General features: G+C 35.1%; 1 protein-coding gene across 2 annotated transcripts; it reads right to left on the bottom strand.

Moving 5' to 3' along the window:
• On the bottom strand, positions 1-27,837 carry LOC127880165 (calcium/calmodulin-dependent protein kinase type IV-like). Of its 2 annotated transcripts, XM_052427399.1 has the most exons (13): positions 27,661-27,837; positions 26,489-26,567; positions 25,294-25,356; positions 24,454-24,536; positions 23,286-23,358; positions 22,287-22,325; positions 20,768-20,819; positions 19,859-19,933; positions 17,741-17,816; positions 16,119-16,236; positions 14,065-14,223; positions 1,471-1,568; positions 1-884 (listed from the first exon to the last, which is right to left on the bottom strand). In XM_052427399.1, the coding sequence occupies exons 1-13, from the start codon at positions 27,738-27,740 to the stop codon at positions 857-859; spliced, it is 1,023 nt and encodes a 340-aa protein (XP_052283359.1). In that variant the 5' UTR covers positions 27,741-27,837; the 3' UTR covers positions 1-856. The 2 variants fall into 2 exon arrangements, with proteins under 2 accessions (XP_052283359.1, XP_052283358.1); XM_052427398.1 differs by lacking the exons at positions 1-884; positions 1,471-1,568 and adding an exon at positions 4,105-5,123.

Raw genomic sequence — 27,837 nt, 5'->3', positions numbered from 1 at the left:
CCAGCCAAATGTATTCAAGGAGTAAAAATACACATAGATGTAGATATATCACAGACAAAACTGATTAGTTTACACTTCAAATATTTCAAAACAAACAACCAGATGCAAAGTTAAAAGTAAGTATTAGTGAAATACTTCTACAGAAAACTGATATAACATTGGGCTGCTTGTGTAATCTAATAAACAGCACATTATCAGATATATCTATATATATGACATCATTGACATGTCTGATAACAGGATACTGTTTTAGTGTTTATACATTAACAATCTTGCCAAGAAAGTAACCAAACTATGCCTGAGGTTTATCCCATAAACTGATGACAACTTTTGCAGAAGTTGTAATTTATAATTTGGACAATTTTGTGTATTCAAACATTTACAGGTTCACTAAAAATCTACAAGTGATAAAAATAAATAAATAAGATATTTATAACTATTACATATAAACAGCATTGTTATATTGCAATGTCTGATACGGATAATTGTCACGGAAATACTATAAGGGGGAAATATATTATGAAATAACAGAAGATGAAAAGAATCTTTTCAAATATTTACTCAAAACTGATCTACATTTCAAAAATGTTGTCCTATAATTATTCACATTGAAACTCATTTCAAATTTGACTTGCATATTTAATATAAAGAAAATCATATACAACTGTAATAAGCTTACCAAATCTTTATATTACAATAAATGCATTTTTTTAAGTAGTTTCTATGCATTAAAAGTATTAAATCTTGTAACACAATAATTGTAAAATTAATTTAGTTTCATGTCAGACATAACACCACTCTCTAAATCACAATCATGATTTTCATCCCCATGGATTTGGGGATTCTTTTTGATTTCTCACATGGCCCCAAGTTCACCACTCCAACTACAACAGAGCAAACCAAAATGGTAACACAATGACATGTTAGCATAAAGACAATATAAATTTGTAAATTTTGCAAGGTCATTTCAGCTGTGATGCTGGTATATAAGATTAATAGAATGAGTATGTTGCATAATGTGTAAATAGAATGAGAATATTAAAACTCGGCATTCAGGGAACACCAGGCTTAATGCATGTGCGTAAAGTGTTGTATCAGATAAATCCTATGCAGACTTGGGGATAACACTTTCCGCTTAAATTGTGTTTTGCTAAGGAGCGACTGCCTTTAAACAAACAATTCCACAAATGTGGAAAGTGTCGTCCCTGAATAGCCTGTGCAGACAACACAGGCTTATCTGGGACAGCACTTTGCACACATGCTTTATACCCAGTTTTCCAAGAGTGAGGCTAAAATACAAAAATAATGAACTCCTCCAAGGTTTGCTAAACTTAAATATGTATTAATAATAAAATTAATTATCATCACCACAAAAAGTAGCACAATAACCACGCAAGTTCGTGTTATTCAAACATGTCTTCAAGACATTATCATGTCACCCTATGGTGTAAAGTGTGGGTAAGTATTTACTCCATAGGCATAGGCCCCTCGGAGACCTGCACGGTTATGTTGCTGGTTGTCATGGGTACAAACTGATCCCCAAGCATCACCGCAGCGTCTGTCAGAGCCTGAAACCAGTCATGCAGCACATGACAGAGGCACAGCTCGCCATCCTTCACCCGATACTGGGGCACTCGTCGGAAGCAAAGTGAAAATGGCTATATGCAACCATCATAAAGCCAGAATAGCCTACAAGTAACTCACAGACTGTTTAAAGTGTTATGCTGTTTATTGGTACCAAAGTGTTGGAAATGAAGCCTTTAAAACTTAAATCTAATAAAAAGTTCTTAAATTTCATGTGAATTTCTATGGGACTACACACATGTTTAAGTGTGTATCTAAGAAGTTAAGAGTTAAACATGAATGAAATTATTGTATTGTTTTCTTTACACATACTGGTTTTTGTTCTGCTTATACTGCTCAATTCGGTGAAAGCATTTATGTAATTCAGTGATAATATTTAACTGATGACAATTTTTACCAAATTCCAGAATGGTAACTAATACTTATATTCAGTGTATCAACACCCTTGTCAGGTTAATGTGTAACCCTTTACCACTTAGATACGTGTTTTACCCTTTACCACTAAGATATGTTTTTAACTGTTTACCACTTAGATAAGTATTTAAACCTTTACCACTTAGATACGTATTTAAACCTTTACCACTTAGATACGTATTTAAACCTTTACCATTTAGATACGTATTTAACCCTTTACCACTTAGAAAGGTATTTTGACACGTGTAGTCCCTTCTAAAATTATATTTAATTTAAGACCTTTCTTACTAGATTCAAGTTTTAAAGGCTTCATTTCAAAGCTGTAGATACTGATCAGCAGCAAACAGCATAAAACTTGAACAGACAGTACGTTACTCCCAGGCTGTTCTTGTTTTATGCTGTTTGCACATAGCCATTTCCACCTTGCTTCTGAGTAGGAAAGGGTTTAGAGCTATGCTATGCAGGAGCCATCATGATTCAGGCAAAGAACAGCGATGCTATTGTATCTGATACCATATATGATAAGCAGATCAAACTGGTCCAGCTATTGTGATACACTGGCTGGTGTAAATGTTCAATGTATGAGCCACGTTACGCAAAGATGGGTCTTGTTCCATATGCGACAAACGTCGCTCCAGACTAGCCTGTGTGTCCACACAGTCAGGTGAGGAGCTTCCCTGTAAACTATAAATTCACACAAGATTTTGTGGTCCTATTAGTGCACAGGGTAGCTCCTTACCAGACTGCACAGGGTAGCTCCTTACCAGACTGCCCAACTGCAAATGTTTGCCTTGAGCTATGTGGGCCAATTAACACATAAGGTCCGTTTTCCCATGATGTGGCTTATATAACTACATTCCAAAACATGAAATTTACATACAACTACAAGTATTCAGGATACTATTACGGGAAATGTAATTTTGATGTTTTTTTCATCTATTTGTCATCTTCTGTTTAGATAAGAAAATATGCATATTATTTTTAGAATAATAATACCAAGCCAGTTTTTGTCGGTGCATTAAAGCCTTTTGTGATGTTATTCACTCATATGCATCGATAATCATTTACAACTAAGTTGTAAAAAGATTCCTATTTCAGGAAACAGTGACCTGCCCTTATTAATCGACCCTAGAACATTTAATGAGTGTCCAGATTTTTTCATTGCATTTAATTCTTTTTGAATTAAAGTTTTATTATTGTTGATTTTCTTTAAAAAATGTTTTATTATAATGCTAAAATGTTTTCAAGATACATTGCGCTTTGGAACCTTTGAAGTTCACCATAAATTCAATGAACAACAAGGGACAAAATTGTCACAAAACCAGGTTTTCAATAATAAAAAAAAGTCTGATCAAGGGAGACAATTTAAAATGTGCATTGTTACCCCCCTTGTTTCAATTTCAATCTATTTTTACTCTTGGCGACCTTGATTTCCATTTGAAAAAAAGTCTGATAAAGGGAGACAACTCAAACTAAAAATGTGAATTGTTCCTGATAATGTTCATAGTTACCCCCTTGTTTCAAAATCAATCTATTTTTAGTTGTGGCTACCTTGACCTTGGAAATATCGACACCGTCCAATGATGGTGAACAAATGTGCCAAATGATTTTTAAATCTCACTATGAACAACATAGTTTTCGCCCGGACTAGCTCATTTATGGCCATTTTTTACCTTTGAAATCAAAGTGTGACCTTGACCTTGGAGATATCGACGTAATTCTTTCGCGTGACACACTGTCCAATTATGTTGAACAAATGTGCCAAATGATTTTAAAATCTCACAATGAACGACAAAGTTATGGCCCGGACAAGCGTGTTCCGCCTGCCCGCCAGCAAGCCCACCCGCCCCCCGACATTCGCCAATCAAATAACCAGTTTTTTCCTTCGGAAAACCTGGTAAAAAATCCCTCCCTATATATCTCATCCCTAATTTATGTGGTTATGTTACATGATACCACCTATTTTTTTACACCATAAGTTTTAATTATTCTTGAGTAACATATTGAATAGTGAAATAAACTGAATTAACCTTCTTAATCATGCACTGTTTTTGTGTGAGTGTTATACTGATGATGTACGTTGTGCAAGTCATAATAAAACACATGTTCTGTTCTGATAAATAGCTTATCACACATTTATATAAAACCTCAAGCATGTGATGTCCAGTAACTAAATAACGTAATAAATGCTGTCAAAAGTGAAACAATTGTAGTAACTAAAACTATAAATTTAACAATTTTCAGATTTTAAAACTAATACCATACAATATTTTTAAACATAATTACATATTAAGTAATACATTCATTAATCAATTACTACAAAATATTGGGTACATGGTTACAACATATTATGACAATATCACAGTTTTTACAAGTGGCACAATATATGAAAAAGAAATAATTTAGTTTCAACATTTGTTTATTACTGTATTATCTAAAACAATTACAAAAATCACAAACTCTATGTTGTAAACCTTTTGAATAGTTTTACAAAAAAATTGGTGTGAAACCAAAATAATTCCATAAAGCCTATTAAACATTTATGTGAAGTGGGCATTTTTAAAGTTGATGTGAATAAAAGTATCACAATATATTTTGTATATATAAAGACATTCAACATTAAAATTAATAATTTATTATTAATTGAACTAAAAATTGTTTGAAATATGTCAGCATGTTGAAACCACACATAACAGATAGAATAAAAAAGAAAACACATCTATGCATGTAAAACAACATAGTTATAAAATGAAGCAAATAAATACAATCTGTCTCACAATTACATAATAAGTATTTCAATCAATTGTTTTTAAGTTCAGCACACAGAACTATTTCAATACAAATCACTGACACCAGTCAGCACATATGTGGGTGGAAGATCAGAATTATATGCATGCAACCATCTCAGCTTGCTATAACAAAGTCAATAATTACACCTCATACAAATGTATACCGGGGGGGGGGGGGTATTCTTCCATAGCTGATGGTGACTATTCTTCCATATATTTCTCAGGATTTCTCTGCACATCCATCGAGATATCGCTGGTGGAGTGGGGCACGAGTGTCATCGTGCTGATGTTGTCCCCGAAATGCTCTCCTAGCACCAGGCCTATAGTGGTCAGGGCCTGCAACAGATTGAAACCTGAAAGTCTGAAAATCAAAAATCTGTAAGAGATCCAAACATGATGTGTTAGTTCACCAGCCCAATGTTAGGTAACCAGCTGAATGACAAATGAGAAGAGAAAGTAGGTGTTGAAAAGGCACATGCAAATAGGTGGTAAATGAAACTAGCGGTAATTAATCTTTTGGATATGTATTTTGAAACATTTGTAGTCCCTTAGAAAGTTACATTTAATTAAAGACCTGTCTTACTAGATTTAAGTTTTAAAGGCTTCATTTCCAACCCTAAGATACTGATGAGCAAAAACAGCATAAAACCTGAACAGACTGCGAGTTACTCGCAGGCTGTTCCGGTTTCATGCTGTTTGCACATGGATTAAAGATTGCTTAGCTTAGCTGGTTTACGAGTACTAAGAACACATAATTTTGCCAGTACCTGACAACTGCCCTACTTGAGTACCAAAGTAAAGGGATATTTATCATAGAAATATTTTCTTGACCCTTCCCCAGACAACTTATTTGGTCATGCCCAACATTGAATTTTGGCTTTGTACTTCCAGCTCCCCACCAACTCATTTTAACACTTAGTTTAGTTCAAACCTATTTATTTTAGCTCGATTGCATTGAAAGCCTCATGCTTATTGAAACGCTCTTGAGTCCGTTTCCTGGGCCTTAAACCAGTCTTTGGGGAAGATCTAAAGAACGTTCCCACAGTGGGGATCGAACCCGTGACCTCCCGGTCGCTAGGCGGACACTATATCCATTACACCACGGCGATCTTTTTTAACACTTGACCCTGGTTCTGGGAAACTGGGCTTTTTGTCCCTGATAAGACTGTCCAGGATAATAAGGGGCCACACTTTACGCGGAAACTGAATTTTTGTTGACAAGAGATTTCCTACACACAAAACCTTCCATAGAAGCAGACAGTGTTGTCTCTGATAAGCCAGAACGAGGCTCGTTCAATATTAATTTAATGATTTTTTTTTTAGTGAAGCAATAAGCGACATATGAAATCTATGAGTTCTGTTCACCAAGAGTGAGAATGCCTAATGTGAAGATGAGACTATTTTGTCAAAGATTGAAACATTGCTTTAAACATCTGAAAAGTTAAAACATCACTGATACTGCATTGTAATTTTATACCCATGTGAAGCCACATATTTTTGCACGTTATAAAATCTATATTTCAAAGGCATATTTACCAAGATGATGTCTTTATTTAACTGTCCATCAGTGTATGCAATAATAGTGTAATATGTATGACCATTATAATCCTGAGATCACTCTGGTAAAACAGGGCTTAATGCATGTCTGTAAAGTGTCATCCAAGATTTGTCTGTGCAGTTCACACATGCTAATCACGGATAACACTTTCCCCTTTACATTATTAAGCAAACAAAACTTCTTTCAAAAAAAAATACCATAAAAGCAGAAAGTGTTGTTCCTGAATAGCCTGTGCATACAACACTTGACATAGCCTGTGCATACAACACTTGACATAGCCTGTGCATACAACACTTGACATAGCCTGTGCATACAACACTTGACATAGCCTGTGCATACAACACTTGACATAGCCTGTGCATACAACACTTGACATAGCCTGTGCATACAACATAGCCTGTGCATACAACACTTGACATAGCCTGTGCATACAACACTTGACATAGCCTGTGCATACAACATTTGACATAGCCTGTGCATACAACACTTGACACATTGAGCCCATTTTCCCACAGCAAGGCTCGTGTTTAATATCTTAAAATATGAGTTGCTTTCTGAGAAACCTGGGCATAATGCATGTACCTAAAATGTCGTCCAAGAGTAGCCTGTGCAGTCTAATCAGGGACGACACTTCCCGCTTTTATGACATTTTTTGTTTAAATGAAGTCTCTTCTTAGCAAAAATCCAATTTACCGGTAGGCGGAAAGTGTCAGGCTGATCTGGGACGACACTTTACGCACATGCATTATGCCCAGTTTTCTCAGAACATGACTCATATAGTTACAATAAAATAAGGCAGCCGCAAGCAAATAAATAGATATCAATACACCATAATGCATTCTAAGAAGACTATTTAATAATGAACAATACATCTGAAATATATACATGCCTTATGCCACAACTAATTGATCAAATGTTTGACAAGCAAGCAAGGGCTATGACAACATAAATGATTTGTGCCATGTGGAAGGGGGGTTAAATGCATCTGCATAAAGTGTTGTCCAAGATTAGCCTGTGAAGTCCACACAGGCTAATCAGGTACAACACTTTCCACCTAAACTGTATTTTTGTCAAGAAGGGTCTCCCTTTAAAAAAAAATACAATAAAAGCAAAAAGCGTTGTCCCTGATTAGCGTGTGCTGACTGCACAGGCTAATCTTAGACGGCACTTTACGGACATGCATTAAAACCCATTTTCACAGAGCAAGGCTCAAATGTTTTCAGTCCATTTTCTTAATCACCAATGGCAAGCGCAAAATCAAATCAAAATATTGCATACATATTTGTTGAACATTTGTGTCTAACACAGTCAGCTAAAAAATGCTGCCATATTGCACTACATTGCATTTACTGTTTACAGAAAAATAAAACAGTCTTTGTTTTAAACAGTGTCTTCTTAACCAAAATGAATGGAAAAGGAAAATAAATTGCGTAAAAATGATGTAATTTTTATAAAATTTTGTTTTACCCACTTAAGGAACTGCAAATCTGACAATTATTTGATCAATTTGCTGAGGCTTTACACACTTCAAAACATATACATGCAGTTTTGAGTATTTGTGAGACAGATTGCAGTGACAAAATGTACAATGTATGCACAGTAGTTCTATTCTCTGAAAGGTAAATATATTCTTTCAGCAAGCTCTTTAAAAATAATATAAATGAGATGCGCTCTGTGAAAAATGGGTTTAATGCATGTGGGTAGTGTCATTCCAGATTAGCCTGTGCAGTCTGCACAGGCTTATCAGGGTCGACACTTTTTGCCTCAACTTGATTTTTGCTAAGAAGAGACTTTCTTGAAACGAAACATATCATAAAAGCAGAGGCTAATCAGTGGGACGAAACTTTACAAACAGGCATTAAACCGCTTCTTCACAGAGAACCGTTCAAAAAATTTATACAATAGTTTAAATTGCATAAATTTAGAATGTCGCAATAGTGACAAGGAATTTTTCTGTACGTCATACATAGCAATGTTAAGTTTAAAAAGAATAGGGCATAACTTTTGTTACTTTTTAACTTAAGAAAATAAAAGCACATGCACAACAACATTTAATGAGGAAGGATGCCTTCAAGTTTGAAGCTTGTATGACTCAAGAGATTCTAAGTTTGTGTCAACAGAAAGAAGAACATACATTCATGCTGATCCCATTACACACTCCTTTACTTCATAATGTAAGGCGGGGGGGGGGGGGGGTATTATAATATCATAGTTCACAGCTGTAGATACTTTGTTTTTTAGATTTAATAACAATATTCAAGTTAACTATATAACTGTATACTAAACAACAAATATATTTATCATTATTACATTGAAATTAAAATAAGTGTATTGTGCAACAATAAAAACACAGTATGTTTTGAAATAATTATTTTACTACTCTTTTATTGTGATCTCAGTGTGCAAAATTGCAACATCATGTAATGCATCACATGAACATATGTGAACATATGTAAGATTTTTATCACCAAAGGCATTATAAACAAGAGATTGCCAAGCAATATTGTTCCCTACCGGTGAATCTCCACCATTGTAATTTTTAAAAAATATATATTTGTTGCCATAAACAACCATAATTCTTGACGTAGGAACACAATGAAATGACTTGCATAATCTCCATATTGCCATCTATACATGTATCAAGTTTCATGAAAAAATATGAAGAACTTTTCAAGTTATCGCAGGATCCAGAAAAGTGTGACAGACAGACTGACAGACTCACTGACGGACAGAGCGCAAACCATAAGTCCCCTCCAGTTTCACCCGTAGGGGACAATAAGACTTAACTGTATTTAATCTGGATTGTTATACGCCTCAGTTAAATTTAATGAGCATGATAATAAATACATAATATGTGTCTTGTTCTGAGAAAACTGGGCTTAATTCATGTGCGTAAAGTGTCGTCCCAAATTAGCCTGTGCAGTCCGCACAGGCTTATCAGGGACAACACTTTCCGCTTTATTGGTGTTTTTAGTTTCAAGAAAGTCCCTCCTTACCAAAAATCAAGTTTAGGCGGAAAGTGTCGTCCCTGATTAGCCTGTGCGGACTGCACAGGCTAATCTGAGATGACACTTTACGGACATGCATTATGACCAGTTTTCACAGAACAAGACACGTATATCCATGACAAGCTTTACATAGTAACTATTTCGTCATTCTAAACAATTAATACAAATGTTAAAATAAGTAAATAATCCATTGGAATGAGTGGATAAGCACAGTATTAAATAATTAAAACAGGATGAAATATGTATAAGCTATGACACAGTGTTCTGGAACTAACAATTAACCTTTTCTCCCATAAGAAGCAAAGTGAAAACAGCTTTTGCAACCAGCAAAAAAACTAGAACAGACTGCGAGAAACTCGCATTCTGTTCAGGTTTTATGCTATTTGCTGCTCATCAGTTTCTAAGAGTTGGAAATTAAGCCTTTTAAAGGCTCTATAAAGGTGACAAATCCAATTATTATGCATATCAACTGGTCTGATTTTTACCGGATTTCAGTTACTCTTGCATAAAAATTGCTAATAAAATAGCTTAGGTACAACGTTGTCAAGAATAATGGAAGATAAACCCGTTTCATAATTGGAAGAAATGTTTACATTTTTGCAACGTAAATTTGTGATGTGTAGCCTCAGAGCGGTGACATATGCTAAAAATAGCCGAAAGAAAATTCAATTTTAATTCTGTTTAAACAAACTTTTAACCAGCAGAAAATCACTTATTAGATCACTACAAACGTTTTAACCATTAAGAAGAGACCTGCTTTGTGGGTGATACCGGAAAACGTTAAAAATCATAGTTATATTTTTGGTGACCTGAGTCACTTTCACTTTCACTTTTCCGAGTAAACAGCGATGTAAATAAACTGATTGTTTGTAAACACAATTGACTTGGAGGACACTTCATTTTGAGCTCAAAACAAGTTGTATTGCTTATTTTTTATTGTAATGTCCAATAGCATATATATATTGTTTTTTGATAACCTTTATAAATAAAATATGAAAAAAATATTTAAAAATCGGTAAATAATTATTGATCTTCACCTTTATTGAGCCTTTAAACTTGAATTTAGTAAGAAAGGTCTCTAATTAAATTTAACTTTCTCAGGGACAAAAAATGTGTAAATATACCTATCTAAGTCACGGACTCTAGATTACACGGATATGAAACGGGACCGTTACGCCAAATATCTTGTTGTGTCTAAGTCACGTGACCGTGTCGTAACTATCGATCTTCTATCGAAGCGCCGAGGTTATAAATTTGATGTACCCACTCACGTATTTTGTTAAATTATAGTTTCATTTCTAGGCCGATTTTGACAAATTATATATCATTACAAAGCTTACGTAACGTAGTTTTCAGATATATAAATATATATTAAGTTTTTCTTCTGATTTCGGCAGCCCGGCGAGTTAAAACTTTAACTTTTGCAAATAACATACCGTTTTGGAGTTTTAGAATCTAGATTTACGGTTGACATGTTCGTACTTTATACATAATTGTAGCGTTTATATTTTGAGTTCAGTTTTAAAAATAACATCTTGCTTAGGAGAATAGAATTCTGTATACGATAGAAAAAAAAATTGTTTAAAAACGAAAGTAATTAAGGAATGAAGGCGGGAAAATGTAGCGCGCGTTCCTAACGCACTGAACTGATGCTACGGTCTTGGCGATTATGCTTTTGTTTAGATACCGGCCATTGAATTTCCTTTGCCATGATTATTATATTTTTTATGAAATATATTGAAATATTTTGTTCTAGAGACATATCCATAAAGCTAAGTATTAATGAAGCTTAATAAATTTACGATTTCATCTCTTGATTATAACACAGAAAGGGTGTTAATTTTATGATGAAACAGCGTATACAAATGTATAGCGGACCCTCTTGATATTTTTCGGCTTTGCATACTTCAAATATAATGGGTGTCAAAACATTCATCGTTTGTTGTTTATTATCAAAAAGGTAATTATGTAAAATTATATGAAAGGTTATTAACCATAAATTATCAATTAATTAAAATTATATAAAGATTCTTGAAAATCACGGTCAACTGTCTATGCATGTATATTGAAATATCTTTATAAGTTAACAGAGTTATAAATATATAGAATTCTAAATTAAAACTCTGTATTATTTGTATTTTTCGGAAAGATTATTTAACCCCGTTGTGGTCAAATGAGAATGCTGTTTTTAATTATGTTGTTCCGTACACTACCATACACTCTTTATAGGACTACGAAATGACGGAGTTTTTTTACCGGTACCCGCTAAATACGTTAAATGTTTAGTATTAGATTTTTTAAATGTTTAAAATGTACATGTATAGGTATTAAGCACTTATAATTATTGTGATTTAGCTGGCTGACATCTATACAGTATTTAGTTTATGGCAATCTGTATGGGCAGATGACTTTAAATGTTTTCAATACGCTACATATCTTATAAACGCAAAATTGAGTATTTGGCGTTACATTACTCCAAGAAATGACCACTAATACCACGAGAAGACATGGAGGTATCATAAAAAGTGTAAACTGACCAGACACTGCCACCTGTGGTTAGGGACCAATATACAAGTATAGGTCCCTGCTGTGGCGTATGACACCATAGTGTTATTTAGTATTGGTCGGCACAGTATCTGATCATAACGAGATAATTGGCTTGTGCTGAACACAGGGGCAATAAAACCACAGATCTATCAATAAACAAGATTATTGAGATATCTTTTATTGAACACCGCGATAAAAATGCTCAAACCATGGACTCTAGATTACACGGATAAAAAACATGGCAACATTCTCAGAATCATCACTGCTATATGTGTAATCACCTAACAATTCGTCTTAAAATAATTTATATATTTGAGTTGAAGACGATGTACTGTTGTTTAAGTCTGAATAAACTATCTGTCTGCCTGTCTAAATCCAAGCCGTCATCGTCCCGGTGAAAAAAATCTGATTTTCAATAGTTGGACATGATGCCCTGATGTCAAAATACGAAATGACCCGCGTAACACGGACCGTGATTTTCAAGAATCTTTAATAAATTGATAATTTAAGGTAAATAACATTTCAAATAATTATACATAATTACCTTGTTGATAATAAACAGCAAACGATAAATGTTTTTGACACCCATTTTATTTCAAGTATGCATGCAAAGCCGAATAATATCGAGAGGGTCCGCTATATACGCTGTTTCATCATAAATTTTACACCCTTTCTGTGTTATAAACAAGAGCTGAAATCGTTAATTTATTAAGATTCATTTATAATAAGCTTTATTGATATGTTTCGTGAACAAAATACTACAATATATTCCCTAAAAAATATAAGATGGCAAAAGAAATTAAATGGCCGGTTTCTAAACAAAAGCATAATCGCCAAGACCGTAGCATCAGTTCAGTGCGTTAGGAACGCGCGCTACATTTTCCCGCCTTCATTCCTTAATTACTTTCGTTTTTAAACAATTTTTTTTTCTATCGTATACAGAATTCTATTCTCCTAAGCAAGATGTAATTTTTAAAACTGAACTCCAAATATAAACGCTACAAATTGGTATTAAGTACGAACATGTCAACCGTAAATCTAGATTCTAAAACTCCAAAACGGTATGATATTTGCAAAAGTTTAAGTTATAACTCGCCGGGCTGTCGAAATCAGAAGAAAAACTTAATATATATTGATATATCTGTTTACTACGTAACGTAAGCTTTCTAATGATATATAATTTGTCAAAATCGGCCGAGAAATGAAACTATAATTTAACAAAAGACGTGAGTGGGTACATCAAAATGTATAACCTCCGCACTTCGCTGTACGCTAATCGTAAAAGATCGATAGCCACAACACGTTAAAACGCGCGGTGGTAAAACATAAAATGTGTATTTCTTGTGTTTAACTCGCTATAAATCCATTAATAACAACGGGAATATACTAAAAGTTATATTTTTTTGAAAGAGGAATTAATAAGCAACAAGATAACGTATAAACCAATAAAATCGGATGAATAGTTTTTGCATAAGATTGAATTTACTACAGTAAGGGTTAAATACTCGATTCATCTCCTGTCAATATACACTCCGTGTCTAAGTGGTAAACAATTTATCATTTGAAGTATGTACAGTTTTTTAATATCTAAATAGTTTACTGGTTTCTGAAAATCTGATGAATTTGCATGCTCTTTATGTAGAAATATTAAATCAGAATGGCAAAAGTACACAATTAAGCAAAACAAAATGAATAACTAAAGGGTGCACATACACATACACAAATCATATAAGCATGCTGGACAGTTTAACTGTTTATTGTAATTTTATTGACTTAAATAATTTAAGGTGAGCAATATTTGAAGTGCACTGCCATCATCAATAAAACGCTTTCTTCGAGATCAGTTTTTATGCAGTTGCCTACATAACCAGACCTTATGATATATGAATTGCAGTAAAGGATTTCAATTTATTAAGTTTACCTAATTTAAATCTAAAAATATTAACTACAAAGATGTTCACTAGTCATATTCACATAATATATTGGATTTTTATATATCATAAATCACATTCAGTCAACAATTCTACAATGTTACAATAAAATGAATAAGATAAAATAACTCTCTGAACCAGTCAACTCTCTGTTTAAAAAATGAGAAACAATTGCTGCCAGTGCAATATTCGTGCATAAGTTGGGCAAAAGACGTGACTCTACTGTACAGTACCTTCATTTTCCTCCTGGCATTGAACTTCTTGATGTTGTTCTGTGCATAGTCCATGTGTTCGCCCGACGCTGCGATGCCCCGGACCCACGGGTGACGCAGCGCCTCATCGGCAGTCAGCCTCTCCTTCACGTTCACCTTCAGCAGCTTACTGATCAGATCCTGTCGTGGGAAAAACAGGCTTAACACACATGCCTAGAGTGTCGGCCCTAATTAGTCTAAGCAGCCTGCATAGGCTTATCAGGGACAAAACTTTTTGTTTAAAGAAAGTCTTTTCTAGCAAAAGTCCAGTTTAGGCAGATTGTGAGGTTCTTGATTAGCCTTTCAATACTGCACAGGCAAATCTTGGGCAATAATTTATGCACATGCATTAGGCCCAGTTTACCCAGAATTATTATATACACATTGAATAAGTTTAAAGGAGGAAGTTTAACAACCTTCACCAAGCAATTAAATAATAAGACAAAATTTGGGGAGTATTTTTTCTACAATGGACAAAAAAAACAACAACAAGGGCCATCATTGAACCTAAATTGATTGCTGTCGAAAAACAACAACAAGGGCCATCATTGAACCAAAATTGATTGCTGTCAAAAATAATTTCTTTTAAATCATAAACAGATTGAGGTTATTCAATTATGAAAGTTGAGCGAGATTAACCCAGTGAAGTGGAGTTAAAAAACACAATTTTGGGACTACGTATTCTACTGTAAGCAGAAAAACTGACAAACGACCACAATTCTGCCAAAACTCATTGCAGCCAAAGCTCCTTTATTAACAATCGTTCAAACATAAAGGTTATTCTGCTGTGACAGTTCTAGCAAGATCAACCGAAAGTTAAAGAAGTGTTACGAACACAAAACCTTGGAACTATATATTCTATTGATAAAAGCAAACAATTAGCCATAATCCTGGCAAAACTTGTCACAGCTTAAATTTCTTTCTAAACAATCATGTACACATTTAGGTCATTCAAGTGTGAAAGTTTGAGAAAGATCTTTCAAATAGAAAAAGTGGACTGCACAGGCTAATCTGGGATGACACTTTACACACATGCATTATGCCCAGTTTTCTCAGAACACATATATTTTAATCTAGAAAAACAAAAAAAACACACCTTTTTTTGTGAATGGAAACTTTCAGGGTAATACAAATTAAAATTAAATTGAACTGGACCATCACTGTATGCCTCCAATGTCAAGATACTGATCAAATTAAAATGTGATATAAAATACTTTAACAAGAAACGCCATGGGACTTTATGATGAAACTTTTCTTTATCAAGCTCATGGATTATGGGTCATGATCAATTCCTGCAGAAATTATAATAAAATCATCTTATCATATATAGGCTGCGCTCTGTGAAAAGGTGGTTTGATGCATGTAAATAAAGAGTTGTCTCAGATTAGCCTGTACAGTCTGCACAGGCTAATCAGGGACAACATTTTCCACTGTTATGATATTTTTCGTTTACAGAGAGTCTGTTCTTAGCAAAAATCAAGTTTAGGTGGAAAGTGTCATCCCTGATTAGCCTGTGTGGACTGCACTGGCTAATCTGGGACGATACTTTTCGCACATGCATTAAGCCCAATTTTCGCAGAGCCCATATGCATTAGTTTGTTTACAAAATACAGACCAGAATTTATAAAATACTGAACAGTTGTGCAAATACTGAACATATATCTGAAAATACTGCACAGAGCTTAAAAAGAACTCCGCAGAGTTTAAAGATGTACAAATGAAACAAACTGTGCAGCATATAATTTTACCCTGGTTTTCATACTTATGTTAACTTAACCCTTTCCCACTCAGAGGCAAAGTGAAAATGGCTATGTGTAAACAGCATAAAACCAAAACAGCCTGCGAGTAACTCGCAGTATGTTCAGGTTTTATGCTGTTTGCTGCTCATCAGTATCTACCTTTGAAAATGAAGCCTTTAAAACTTGAATCTAGTGATACAGGTCTTAAATCAAATTAAACTTTCTTAGGAACTTCATAAGTGTAAGAATACATATCTAAGTGGTAAAGGGTTAATGAATATCGGACAAGTGTCTCACCTTAGCATTGGTGGTGATGTTGTCCCAGTACGGAGAGTCAAACTCATAATCTCCCTTCACAATCTTCTTGTACATTTGTTGTTCATCGTCATGGTAGAATGGCTCATAACCACACAACCTAGACAAAAATATTTTATATAAAAAGTTGTTTTTTTAAATAACCATTTTCTAAGAACATCACTGCAAAGCTGAACCAAGTAAAAACAAGCGATGTGTTTGTGAAACACTATGTCCCCATATATTTGACCTTTGACCTTGAAGGATGACCTTGACTTTTCACCACTCAAAATGTGCAGCTCCATGAGATAAACATGCATGCCAAATATCAAGTTGATATCTTCAATATTGCAAAATTGTACATTAAATTAGCTATTTTGACCCATATATTTGACCTTTGACCTTGAAGGATGACCTTGACCTTTCACCACTCAAAATGTGCAGCTCTATGAGATACACATGTTTGCAAAATATGAAGTTGCTATCTTCAATATTGCAAAAGTTATGTCCAATGTTAAAGTTTGCACAAACAAACAAACAAACAAACAGACAGGACAAAAACAATATGTCCCCCACTATAGTGGTGGGGGACATAATAATACATGGGCAACTTACAGAGGTGGATAAAAGGGCTCTTGCAAATAAGAAGTTTAAACAAGAGTGCCTGAAAGGCCCAAAGTCGCTCACCTGAGATAACAAGATATTATTGGGACAAATCTTCTGACCAAGTTTCATGAAGATCGGAAAATAAATGTGGCCGCTAGAGTGAAAACAAGGTTTTACTATAGCCATATAAGGAAAAATGCCCCGCCCCCTGGCAGCCATGTTTTTCAACCAACCGGCATCATTTTTGAACTCATCCAAGATATTATCAGGATGAATCTTCTGACCAAGTTTCATGAAGATCGGACAGTAAATGTGGCCTCTAGAGTGTTAACAAGACTTTACTATAGCCATGTAAGGAAAAATGCCCCGCCCCTTGGAAGCCATGTTTTTCAAGCAAACATAATTATTTTCAAACGCATCCAAGATATCATTGAGACCAATCTTCTGACCAAATTTCATGAAGATTGGACAATTAATGTTGCCTTTAGAGTGTTCACAAGGCAAAATGTTGACGCCGCATGACGGACCACTGACGATGGACAAAAGGCGATCACAAAAGCTCACCATGAGCACGTTGTGCTCAGGTGAGCTAAAAAACCCATAGTTTTCAAATAAACAAAAGCTGTGTTTAAGAAAAACAATGCCCTCTACTGCAGTTTGCAGTCGCACAGCAGCAGTAACTTTGTGAAAACTCGATGGGCCAGAAAGGAACTCGAACATGACCTGTTAGTTATGTAGGTAGACCAAAAGTAAGGTCAGTATCTGAATGTGTTTAGGAAAAAAGTGCTATTTTGAAGAAAATTCCTCTTAACTTTGTAAAAAATCCATGGACAAGAACTTGATTTGTAAGTCATGTAGGTGGAATCACACACCAAAAAATTATGTTAATATCTAATAGCTATATTCAGGAAACAGACACACAGACAAACTGATGGACGGACTAGCAGACTGCTATAAGCAACCCAACTGGGGGCATAATAAAAATCACGTCCATGCAGGCAGGTCCCTTTCAAACTTACAGAATGTATGCAATGACCCCAATGCTCCACAAGTCCACCTGGGTGCTGTACAGACGGCCCTTCACAACTTCTGGGGCTATCAGTGAAACAGAAATCCACATGGAGAGCAATCTAAGCATTTATATGAGCCGTGCTCTGTGAAAGGGAGTTTAATGCATGTGTCTAAAATGTCTTCCCAGATTAGCCTGTGCAGTCTGCACAGGTTAATCAGGGACAACACTTTCCGCTTTTATGATATTTTTTGTTTCAAGAAAATCTCTTCTTAGCAAAAATTCAGTTTAGGCTGTAATTGTTGTCCCTTATTACCTTGTGCGGACTGCACAGGCTAACCTGGGACGACACCTTTTCACATAGCACAGACCAAAAAACATTGCAATGAGAGAAATATGTTTTTACATACAATTGCTTTTTATATAAGGCAAGAGCCTGATACCCTAAACAAACTGTCCATGTAGTGTTTGAAATACCCTATCATGCGTCTTTGACAGGCAGCTTTGACAGTTTATTTTAACGCTTTAACACTTATAAACACACTTTGACACATTTGAAGTCCCTTAGAAAGTTACATTTAATTAAATAACTTTCTGACTAAATTCTAATTTTAAATGCTGCATTTCCAACCCTTAGATACTAATGAGCAGCAAACAGCATAAAACCTGAACAGAATGCTGTTTGCACTTTGCTTCTGAATTGGAAAGAGTTAAGAACTAGTTTCCCAATAGGGCAAGCTTCAAACCTATGATATTTTCCCTTGATACCTCAAATTGAAGTTGAGATAAGCTATAAACAAAATTCAGTAGTAAAATTCCCATGGGCAATTCATGTGAAATTATAAATGCCCGAGTTATGGCTCTTGTGCAGTCCACTTCCCATCATTTGGATCTATTCACCTATTTATTGTCAAGTAGAAACCTCCTATACTTTGCCAGATAAGACCTGGCAGGTAGAAACCTCCTATACTTGGCCAGATAAGACCTGGCAGGTAGATACCTCCTATACTTTGCCAGATAAGACCTGGCAGGTAGATACCTCCTATACTTTGCCAGATAAGACCTGGCAGGTAGATACCTCCTATACTCTGCCAGACCTGGCAGGTAGATACCTCCTATACTCTGCCAGACCTGGCAGGTAGATACCTCCTATACTTGGCCTGATAAGACCTGGCAGGTAGATACCTCCTATACTTGGCCAGATAAGACCTGGCAGGTAGATACCTCCTATACTTGGCCAGATAAGACCTGGCAGGTAGATACCTCCTATACTTGGCCAGATAAGACCTGGCAGGTAGATACCTCCTATACTTTGCCAGATAAGACCTGGCAGGTAGATACCTCCTATACTTGGCCAGATAAGACCTGGCAGGTAGATACCTCCTATACTTGGCCAGATAAGACCTGGCAGGTAGATACCTCCTATACTCTGCCAGACCTGGCAGGAATTTCAATTGAAGCAGAATCATGCTTTTGATGCAAGCTTTTCACAATTTTATCACTTTTGACGCCTCCAAATTATCTTCCCTGCATCATATTTAAGCAAATGTTACAATGAAACTAACAAGAAATGTATGTTCTATTATACAAAAGTTTTTTTTTTGTTAAGCAAGATATACTTAAAGTTATACAAAGCAATATTTGTAGAGCAATCAACTTATATCCATAAACAAAATATCTAGATGTCAGTATTTTGACCCCTGAAAAGTTTCCCCTGAAAATTTCAAGCACAAGGTCATTTGACTCCTGGTTTTCAAAAACTATTGAAATCCCTTTAATGATCATTCAAAACTTGAAACGTATTGAAATCCCTGAGATCATTCAAAACTTGAAACGTAATTCAAACCAAATTCCAGCAGGCAAGATCCATAACATTAGTACACACAACAGGTCGCTGTTGCCTAGTGGATATGGTGTATTCCTAGCAACCGGGATGTCATGGGTTCGATTCCCACTGTGGGAGCGTTCTTTAGATCTTCCCCATTGACATCAAATATTGGTTCTAGGCCCAGAAAAAAGACTCGAGAGCGTTTCAAATAAGTCTTAAGCTTTCTATGCAATCGAACTAAAATAAATAGGTTTAAACTAACAGCCTAGCAAGGACAAAATTAAGAAAGAAGACCCTTACCACAGTATCCAGGGGTGCCACACACTGTGTTCGTGGTTACTTGAGCTCCAATTATCTTTGATAACCCAAAATCAGCTGAAATGAAAATGGAAATGTATTTTTTGCTATGAAAATAAGTATAACAAGACTATTGCCAAGCAAAATATGTCCCCTACCGGCTCCACCATTGTCAGATTTTTTTCATTTATATATATATATTTGTTGCCATAGCAACCAGAATTTTTGATGTAGGTACAAAATGAAATGACATGCATAATGTCCATATTGCCATCTATCCATGTTTCAAGTTTCATGAACAAATATGAAGAACTTGAAAAGTTATCGCAGGATCCAGAAAAGTGTGACAGACTCACGGACTGACGGACACACAGAGTGCAAACCATAAGTCCTCTCCGGTGAAACCAGTAGGGGACAACAACAATACAAAACAATTTTAAATGAAAAGTTATGTGATTTGGTATACATGGTAAGAGACACTTTACTTTACATAAAAGCCACATTTGAGAAAAACTGGGCTACATGCATGTAAGTAACGTGTCATCCCAGATTAGCATGTGCAGTCCGCACAGGCTAACCAGGAACATCACTCTCCGCTTGTATCTATTTTTATATATGAAGGAAGTCTCTTCTAAGGGAAAATCCAGTTAAGCAGAAAGTGTGCAGTTCGCACGGGCTAATCAGGGACGACACTTTCTGCATAAATTGGATTTTTGCTAAGAAGAGACTTCATTTAAACGCAAAATGTCAAAAAGCGGAAAGTGTTGTCCCTGATTCTGGGATGACAATTTACGCACAAGCATTATGTACGCGACTCAAATGAAGCTCAGTTTTCCCAGGGCAAGGGTCATAAGAATAACACGAGTAGCATTCACCAGTGCAGAATATTACGTGTAATAAAAGAGTGATTACCGATTTTCAGCTTTGCTTCGGCTGCAGAGCTTTCATACAACAAGTTTTCTGGCTGTAAAATAAACAACATCATAATACACATAAAAATATGTAATCATACACGGAAGATTTTTTAAATAAATATTTGAGTCGTGTTATGAGAAAACCGGGCATAATGCATATGTGTAAAGTGTCGTCCCAGATTAGCCTGTGCAGTCCACACAGGCTAATCAGGGATGTCACTTTCCACTTTTATGATATTTTCTGTTTAAAGAAAGTCTCTTCTTAGCAAAAATCTAGTTTAGGCGGAAAGTGTCATCCCTGATTAGCCTGTGCCGACTGTACAGGCTAATCTGGGATGACACTGTACCCACATGCATTAAACCCCTTTTCCACAGAGCGGGGCTCATTTTATACATGGTCTCTGGTAAAACAAAGCTTAATGCTAATGCGTTAAGTGTCATCCCACATTAGCCTGTGCAGTAGGTCAAACAGGAAGTCTCTTCTAAACAGAAATCCAGTCAAGGTGGGAAGTGTTGGTTCTGCTTAGCCAGTGTGTAATGCACAGAGGTAGAAAGTGTTGGTTCTGCTTAGCCAGTGTGTAATGCACAGAGGTAGAAAGTGTTGGTTCTGCTTAGCCAGTGTGTAATGCACAGAGGTAGAAAGTGTTGGTTCTGCTTAGCCAGTGTGTAATGCACAGAGGTGGGAAGTGTTGGTTCTGCTTAGCCAGTGTGTAATGCACAGAGGTAGAAAGTGTTGGTTCTGCTTAGCCAGTGTGTAATGCACAGAGGTAGAAAGTGTTGGTTCTGCTTAGCCTGTGTGTAATGCACAGAGGTGGAAAGTGTTGGTTCTGCTTAGCCAGTGTGTAATGCACAGAGGTAGAAAGTGTTGGTTCTGCTTAGCCTGTGTGTAATGCACAGAGGTGGAAAGTGTTGGTTCTGCTTAGCCTGTGTGTAATGCACAGAGGTAGAAAGTGTTGGTTCTGCTTAGCCTGTGTGTAATGCACAGAGGTGGAAAGTGTTGGTTCTGCTTAGCCAGTGTGTAATGCACAGAGGTGGAAAGTGTTGGTTCTGCTTAGCCAGTGTGTAATGCACAGGATAATCTGGGAAACTTTACACGCATGCATAGGAACAGTTTTCACAGAGACAGGCTCAAATGTGTACCGTAAAACGCTGTGTATAACTCGCACTTTTTTACCCCAAAATTTAATTTTAAAAACTTGAAAAGATGCTCAAAAAGAATGCGTGAGATCGGCAATGTAAATAAAACGATTTTCAGTTAGCCTACAGTACTGAATTTTTCCCCCCGATTTTTATGCTTTAAAAACTTTTTTTCCCCGATTGTTTTGCTTTAAAGAGTAGATTCCCGTTATACATAAATGCACGTTATACACAGCGTTTTACTGTATGTATCTTACAATTTTTGAAGGTTATTGAACACCTTGATCTGAAATTTTGATTTTTTTTAATGAATCACTTAGAGCTGATAAGATTGGTTTTATGAGGAAAACTTTATGTTTTTTTAAATAAGAAAACAATACCTTTAAGTCTCTGTGAATAATCCCATTTTCATGCAGATACTGAAATTCAAATCAAAATCATGTGATTGAAGTGATGTTGATTCAAAAGTGTAAATTATAAGTATGTCTAAACATATCCCACTCAGAATCAAAGTGAAAATGGTTATGTGCAAACACCATAAAACCAGAACAGCCTGCGAGTCACTTGCAGTCTGTTCAGGTTTTATGCTGTTTGCTGCTCATCAGTATCTAAGGAAATTAAGCCTGTAAAACTTGAATCTAGAAAGAAAGGTCTTTAATGAAATTGAACTTTCTAAGGATTACAAATGCATCATAATACGTATCTAAGTGGGAAAAAGTTAAACATAGAGCATCCAATATAATAGGATTATCACATAAAGCTGCCTTTTGTGTAGAGGACTTTCAAGACAAACATTTAACTTATATCAGGTATCATATAGATTTATCCCTTTATTCCCCATTTGTGTCACTAATGTTTAAAACTGACCAATTTTATCAATAATTCCTATAAAGGCTTATTGAATAACTTAACTTCTTCACAGCTTTATTTTGGATCCATGTACAAAGACAGTTTTATTAAGGATTTACCTGAAATAATAAAACTGTTATAATACACCTTACTTGATATCAGATTATTGGTCGTTTTTAACATTAGTAACAAAAATGGGGAACAAATGGACAAATCTCTGTGAAACAATGTAAACACTAAAAAAAATATACATTATGTATGAGTTTGCAATAGCCAAGTACATAAATTATGTTCACCCGTGTTTAAACAATTATCATATACAGGTTATTAACATTATTTAGAACACATCATATTCCTGTAAAAAGGAGCGCTGACAGTATTTTAATTCAGTAAACAAACTAGAAATATATTTTGCTTGCGATAAAAAAACAAACACACATTAAAAAACCTCACAAAATCCAACAGATATTACAAAGCACTCTGCAACAAGCCAAGCAGACCATGAAACCCTGATAAAACTGTGTGTTCACCTTGACACCGACTAACATCTCCTTAACGGCCAAGGCAGCATCCCTCTCGCAATAGTGCCCCCTGTTAACGATCCTGAAGCAGATCATACACTTGTCAATACACTTGTCAATACACTTGTCAATACACTTGTCAATATAGAGCCTTGCTCTGGAAGAATTGGGCTAGATGCATGTGCGTAATGTGTCATTCCAGATTGGCCTGTGCAGTCTGCACAGGCTAATCAGTGAAGACATTTTCCGCTTAGACAGAATTTTCATTTAGAAGAGACTTCCCTTTAACAAGAAATTCCATAAAAGCAGAAAGTGGCATCCCAGATAAGCCTGTGTGGACTACACAGGCTAATCAGAGATGACATTTTACATACATGCATATAGCCAAGTTTTCCTGCAATAAAGCTTTGTCATATACCTGACATATACCTTGCAATGATTTCATAACAATTTTTAGAGGCACATAACTATGGAACTTTGGGATCATTGAGCATGATCATTTTGATTAAACAAATTTAAGTTCCAATTGAGTCACTATAGTGATGTGTAATTATGTTTTACCCCATGATCGAAGTGTCATTAGATATCGAAAACAGGACCGAAATTTGGTAAAATATCGCTGTAAAAAAAACTGTCCGAAAACTAAGAGATGATAATTATGGACGAAAACTCGTGTGTCCAAAAATTAAGAGTCACGAAAAATAATAATTTTTGCTATTTAAAAAAAGGGGTGTCCCAAAACTTAGAGTGTCCGAAAACATAGAGTAATTACGGTACTGTGTGAATTAACCCATTTATGCCTAGCATCTATTAAAAAGGCATTGGCAAACAGCGCAGACCCAGATGAGACGCCACATGATGCAGCGTCTAATCAGGGTCTGCGCTGTTTGCTTTAAGGAATGTCTGTAAAAAATATTCTAAATATAGAAATAAATATACTACACATCCCTAATTTTTGGAAATAAATTGATCCAATTTAGAAGGATGGGAGAGTACACTAGGCATAAATGGGTTAAGATTGTTTATCAATATACATAAGTTTGAAATCAATAATTAACTATATGATTGTTTTTACTCATTCTGAAAAATACATGATTCACACACATGATGTAAATAATCACTTTTTAATTTTAGGTGTAAACATTTTTGTCCCCATATGTAGGCATATATTACATACCTTTCAAACAATTCTCCTCCAGTTACCAGCTCTAAAACAAGCAGTATCTGGGTAGGGGTCTCGTAAATTTCCTTCATTCTAATCTGAAAGAAAAAGCACAATTGATAGTACATGTATATAAATATAAATTATGATCAATATTTACAAGGCAGTCAAAGAGACAGCAACTTGCCCAGCTGATATTTTTTGGGGTTGAAGTAGTGGCTTTTATTTTGAGCCAGGGATATTGACTGATGAAGCACATCAGCTTAAAAATCTAAAAATTTAAGTCGTTTATGAAAATCCTTCAATGGGTAAAGCAGATATGGACTGGACAAGAAATTAGGGGCTTAAATGTTTTGCCTTGAAGTATAACCTGGACATTGAGCAGGGGTGAGTAACTCATGCGTTTTACACATCATATTGACCATAACATTTGCCAAATTTTTGTAAAAATCCTTCAATGGGTATAGGAGATATGGAGCAGACACAAACATGAAGCCTCAAACTTTTGACCTTGAAGTAAGACCCGCACCTTTACCCTTTCCCACTCAGAAGCAAAGCGAAAAAGGCTAAGTGCAAACAGCATAAAACCAGAACAGCCTGATAGTAACTCACAGTCTGTTTTGGTTATATGCTGTTTGCTGCTCACCAATATCTAAGGGTTGAGCGGACGAGCTGGATATGACAATACCTTGGGTTTTCTCCGAAAACATCCAAGCTAAAAATATCAATCTTAAGTCAAATACAGTATTCCACTGATCATTTATTGTAATCATTTTAAATGACAAAAATAGTAATTAGTACTTTATATTTTAGTCCCAGATGAATTTTAAATCAAAAGCATTCCTTGGTACTTACCACATTTTCATGTTTGATTTTCAGAAGTATTCCAATTTCTGTGCTCACAACCTTTCTGTCAACCTGGATTCAACAAACCATGTCAAATAACACAACTTAGTTTAGTTCAAACCTATTTATTTTAGCTTGATTGCCTTGAAAGCCTCACGCTTATAGATACGCTCTCAAGGCCATACAACACAACTTGTATATGTATTACTTACCAGCTGATGATGTTTTTGTACTAGTTTTTTCATCATTTAAAAAGCATGAAATAATCAATCTGACACTGATGGTCATTTCATTATTGTCCAGCATATACTTTTATTAGTGAGCTTTGAAATACTGGCTTTCACAAAAATCCTGAACATGTTTAATTAAATATGGCATGAAATTACAACTTATGCAAGACTTGTCAGTTATTATACATCTCTACAATCCAATCTGATACAAGAAATTATTTATATTCAGAAAAATACGCTTAAATAATTTTAAATAATTTTTCAGTTTATAAAAACATATGTTTTCCAGAAACATTGAAGTAATGCCTGATGTTTATTCTTTGAATTTTTATAATTATAATACACAATTGTTGAATTGATTATAAATGTGTGTACATCATGAAATACTTGCCCATTGACATGTCATCAAAAAAAAAAAAAAATGCTTTAAACTTCAATTTATGCTTCAGACAGAAAAATTGGGCTTAAAGAGTGTGCCTAAAGTGTCGTCCCATATAAGCGAGTACAGTCTACACAGGCTAACAAGTGACGACTCTTTCTGCTTTTATGGAATATTTTTATGTACAGGAAGTCTCCTCTTATTTAAACCCTTTGCATGCTGGGAAATTTGTCGTCTGCTAAAATGTCGTCTGCTGAATTTCTAATATTAGCATTTTCTTCTATTTTTTTCAAAGAATACTATCAGAATAGCAAACAGTTTGGATCCTGATGAGACGCCATGTTCTGTGGCGTCTCATCTGGATCCAAACTGTTTGCAAAGGCCTTTAAAATTCGGTTCCAGCACTGAAAGGGTTAAACCCCAGTTTACAATTAAATACCTAATTGACGTCACTGAAAAGCCTGTGCAAACTGCACAGGCTAATATATGATTTGACACTGCTCATGCGTTAAGCCTATATTTCCCAGAACGTGGCTCAATGTGTATATACATGTACTGATGCACAGCAAAAAACTTCACTGAGAAAACAGAATACCTTTTTGTTAATGATCTTCACTGCCCACGGCTGGCCAGTTCCATTGTGAGTGCATTTGAAAACTTTTGAAGTTGCTCCACTGCAATGGATTTATATTATGCGTATGTTTTGTAAGTAGTTGCAATAATCCAACTCCCAGATATTGACCTGCTGGGTCACTGGGTTGCATGTATGTACTCATAAAAGCTCAACGCATTCACAAAGAACTAGTTTTGTAAGCATACATTTCACATCTTGTCTAACACAGAATAAATAGCACATTAAGTAAAACTCTTAAATTAATATTAAGTCAGCAACTGATTTTTTTATAAAATTAAGAACAAAGACAGTTTTTTGTTGGTCCCATTTGGACCAAATTCATAGGAAATCAGAAAAAATAAAGCATTTGTAACCATTTTCATAGTTTATTTGGCAAACAAGTGTATTACCAACATCTTGTAAAAACTACCATCAGATCTCATTAAAGACGTACTACAAGGGCATGGACTATTTCAATATTTGCCTTGTTATTATACCTTTAAAAAAAATCCACAATGAGAAGTAGTGTTAGCAGGGCTTAAGTACTCTGCCTTCTGCCAAAATAGCTATCAGCTACAAATAAAGAAATTTGGTGACCAAAAAACAATTTGGCAACAAGGTTTTCTACATCATCCCCCATAAAATGACCAAATAATAAGAATAAAAAATAATGACATAAAAAGGTAAATTCTGCTACAGAAAATTTTGAGCCAAAGGGAGCCAGGGTTAGAAAATTCATAAAGTATTTCGGAAATAAAAAATCTTTTATTCAAAACTGATGCCAATCTGCATTGATTTCTTTGATGACAAAATCACTTGAAAAGTTTATTACCTGAATTAGTTAAACGTCATGAGTGTTTTTGAGCACAATCATATTTTAATAGGAATTAGTTGTGTATTTTAGATGGATGATAACACATCAGCACATGATACTAGTATTTAACTCATTAGAAACATTAAAGCACACACAGAAACTTACCCAACATTTTTTCAACATATTAAAATATGTTTTGCTGAACTCTTTCTTTTAATTATAAATACGACTTCCAATAATAAAACAATATTTGACATGTTCATGTATACTTTGGTTACCGGTACTACTAAACAGAATGAAACAGGTGCTGCCAATTAGCAAGATAATTTGATCTATTTACCTGCCCAATTCCTTTTGGACGGTGTACATATCCTCAAATGCACGATCTTTAACACTTTCCGTTATCCAAAATTCCGGCATTTTTATGCAGAATTTAGAAAAAGATAAATGCAACTATAACAAAAAGTTGTTGACAACCAGTGTACACAACTCGACCCAATTAGGGAAGCATTAAAGA

This window comes from Dreissena polymorpha, chromosome 4 (assembly GCF_020536995.1).
Source record: "Dreissena polymorpha isolate Duluth1 chromosome 4, UMN_Dpol_1.0, whole genome shotgun sequence".
Taxonomy (NCBI): Eukaryota; Metazoa; Mollusca; class Bivalvia; order Myida; family Dreissenidae; genus Dreissena; species Dreissena polymorpha.
Note: the sequence above shows the minus strand (reverse complement) of the source record. Positions and strands in the feature narration are given on the sequence as shown.

What these genes read in the sequence shown, in the direction of transcription:
- LOC127880165 (XM_052427398.1), bottom strand. Translation starts at nt 27,740, where the DNA reads ATGCCGGAATTTTGGATAACGGAAAGTGTTAAAGATCGTGCATTTGAG. An exon ending in AGATGTTAGTCGGTGTCAAG is followed by an intron (nt 22,326 to 23,285) that starts GTGAACACACAG and finishes TTTGAATTTCAG; the next exon opens with TATCTGCATGAAAATGGGAT. An exon ending in TGGCACCCCTGGATACTGTG is followed by an intron (nt 17,817 to 19,858) that starts GTAAGGGTCTTC and finishes TTTCACTGATAG; the next exon opens with CCCCAGAAGTTGTGAAGGGC.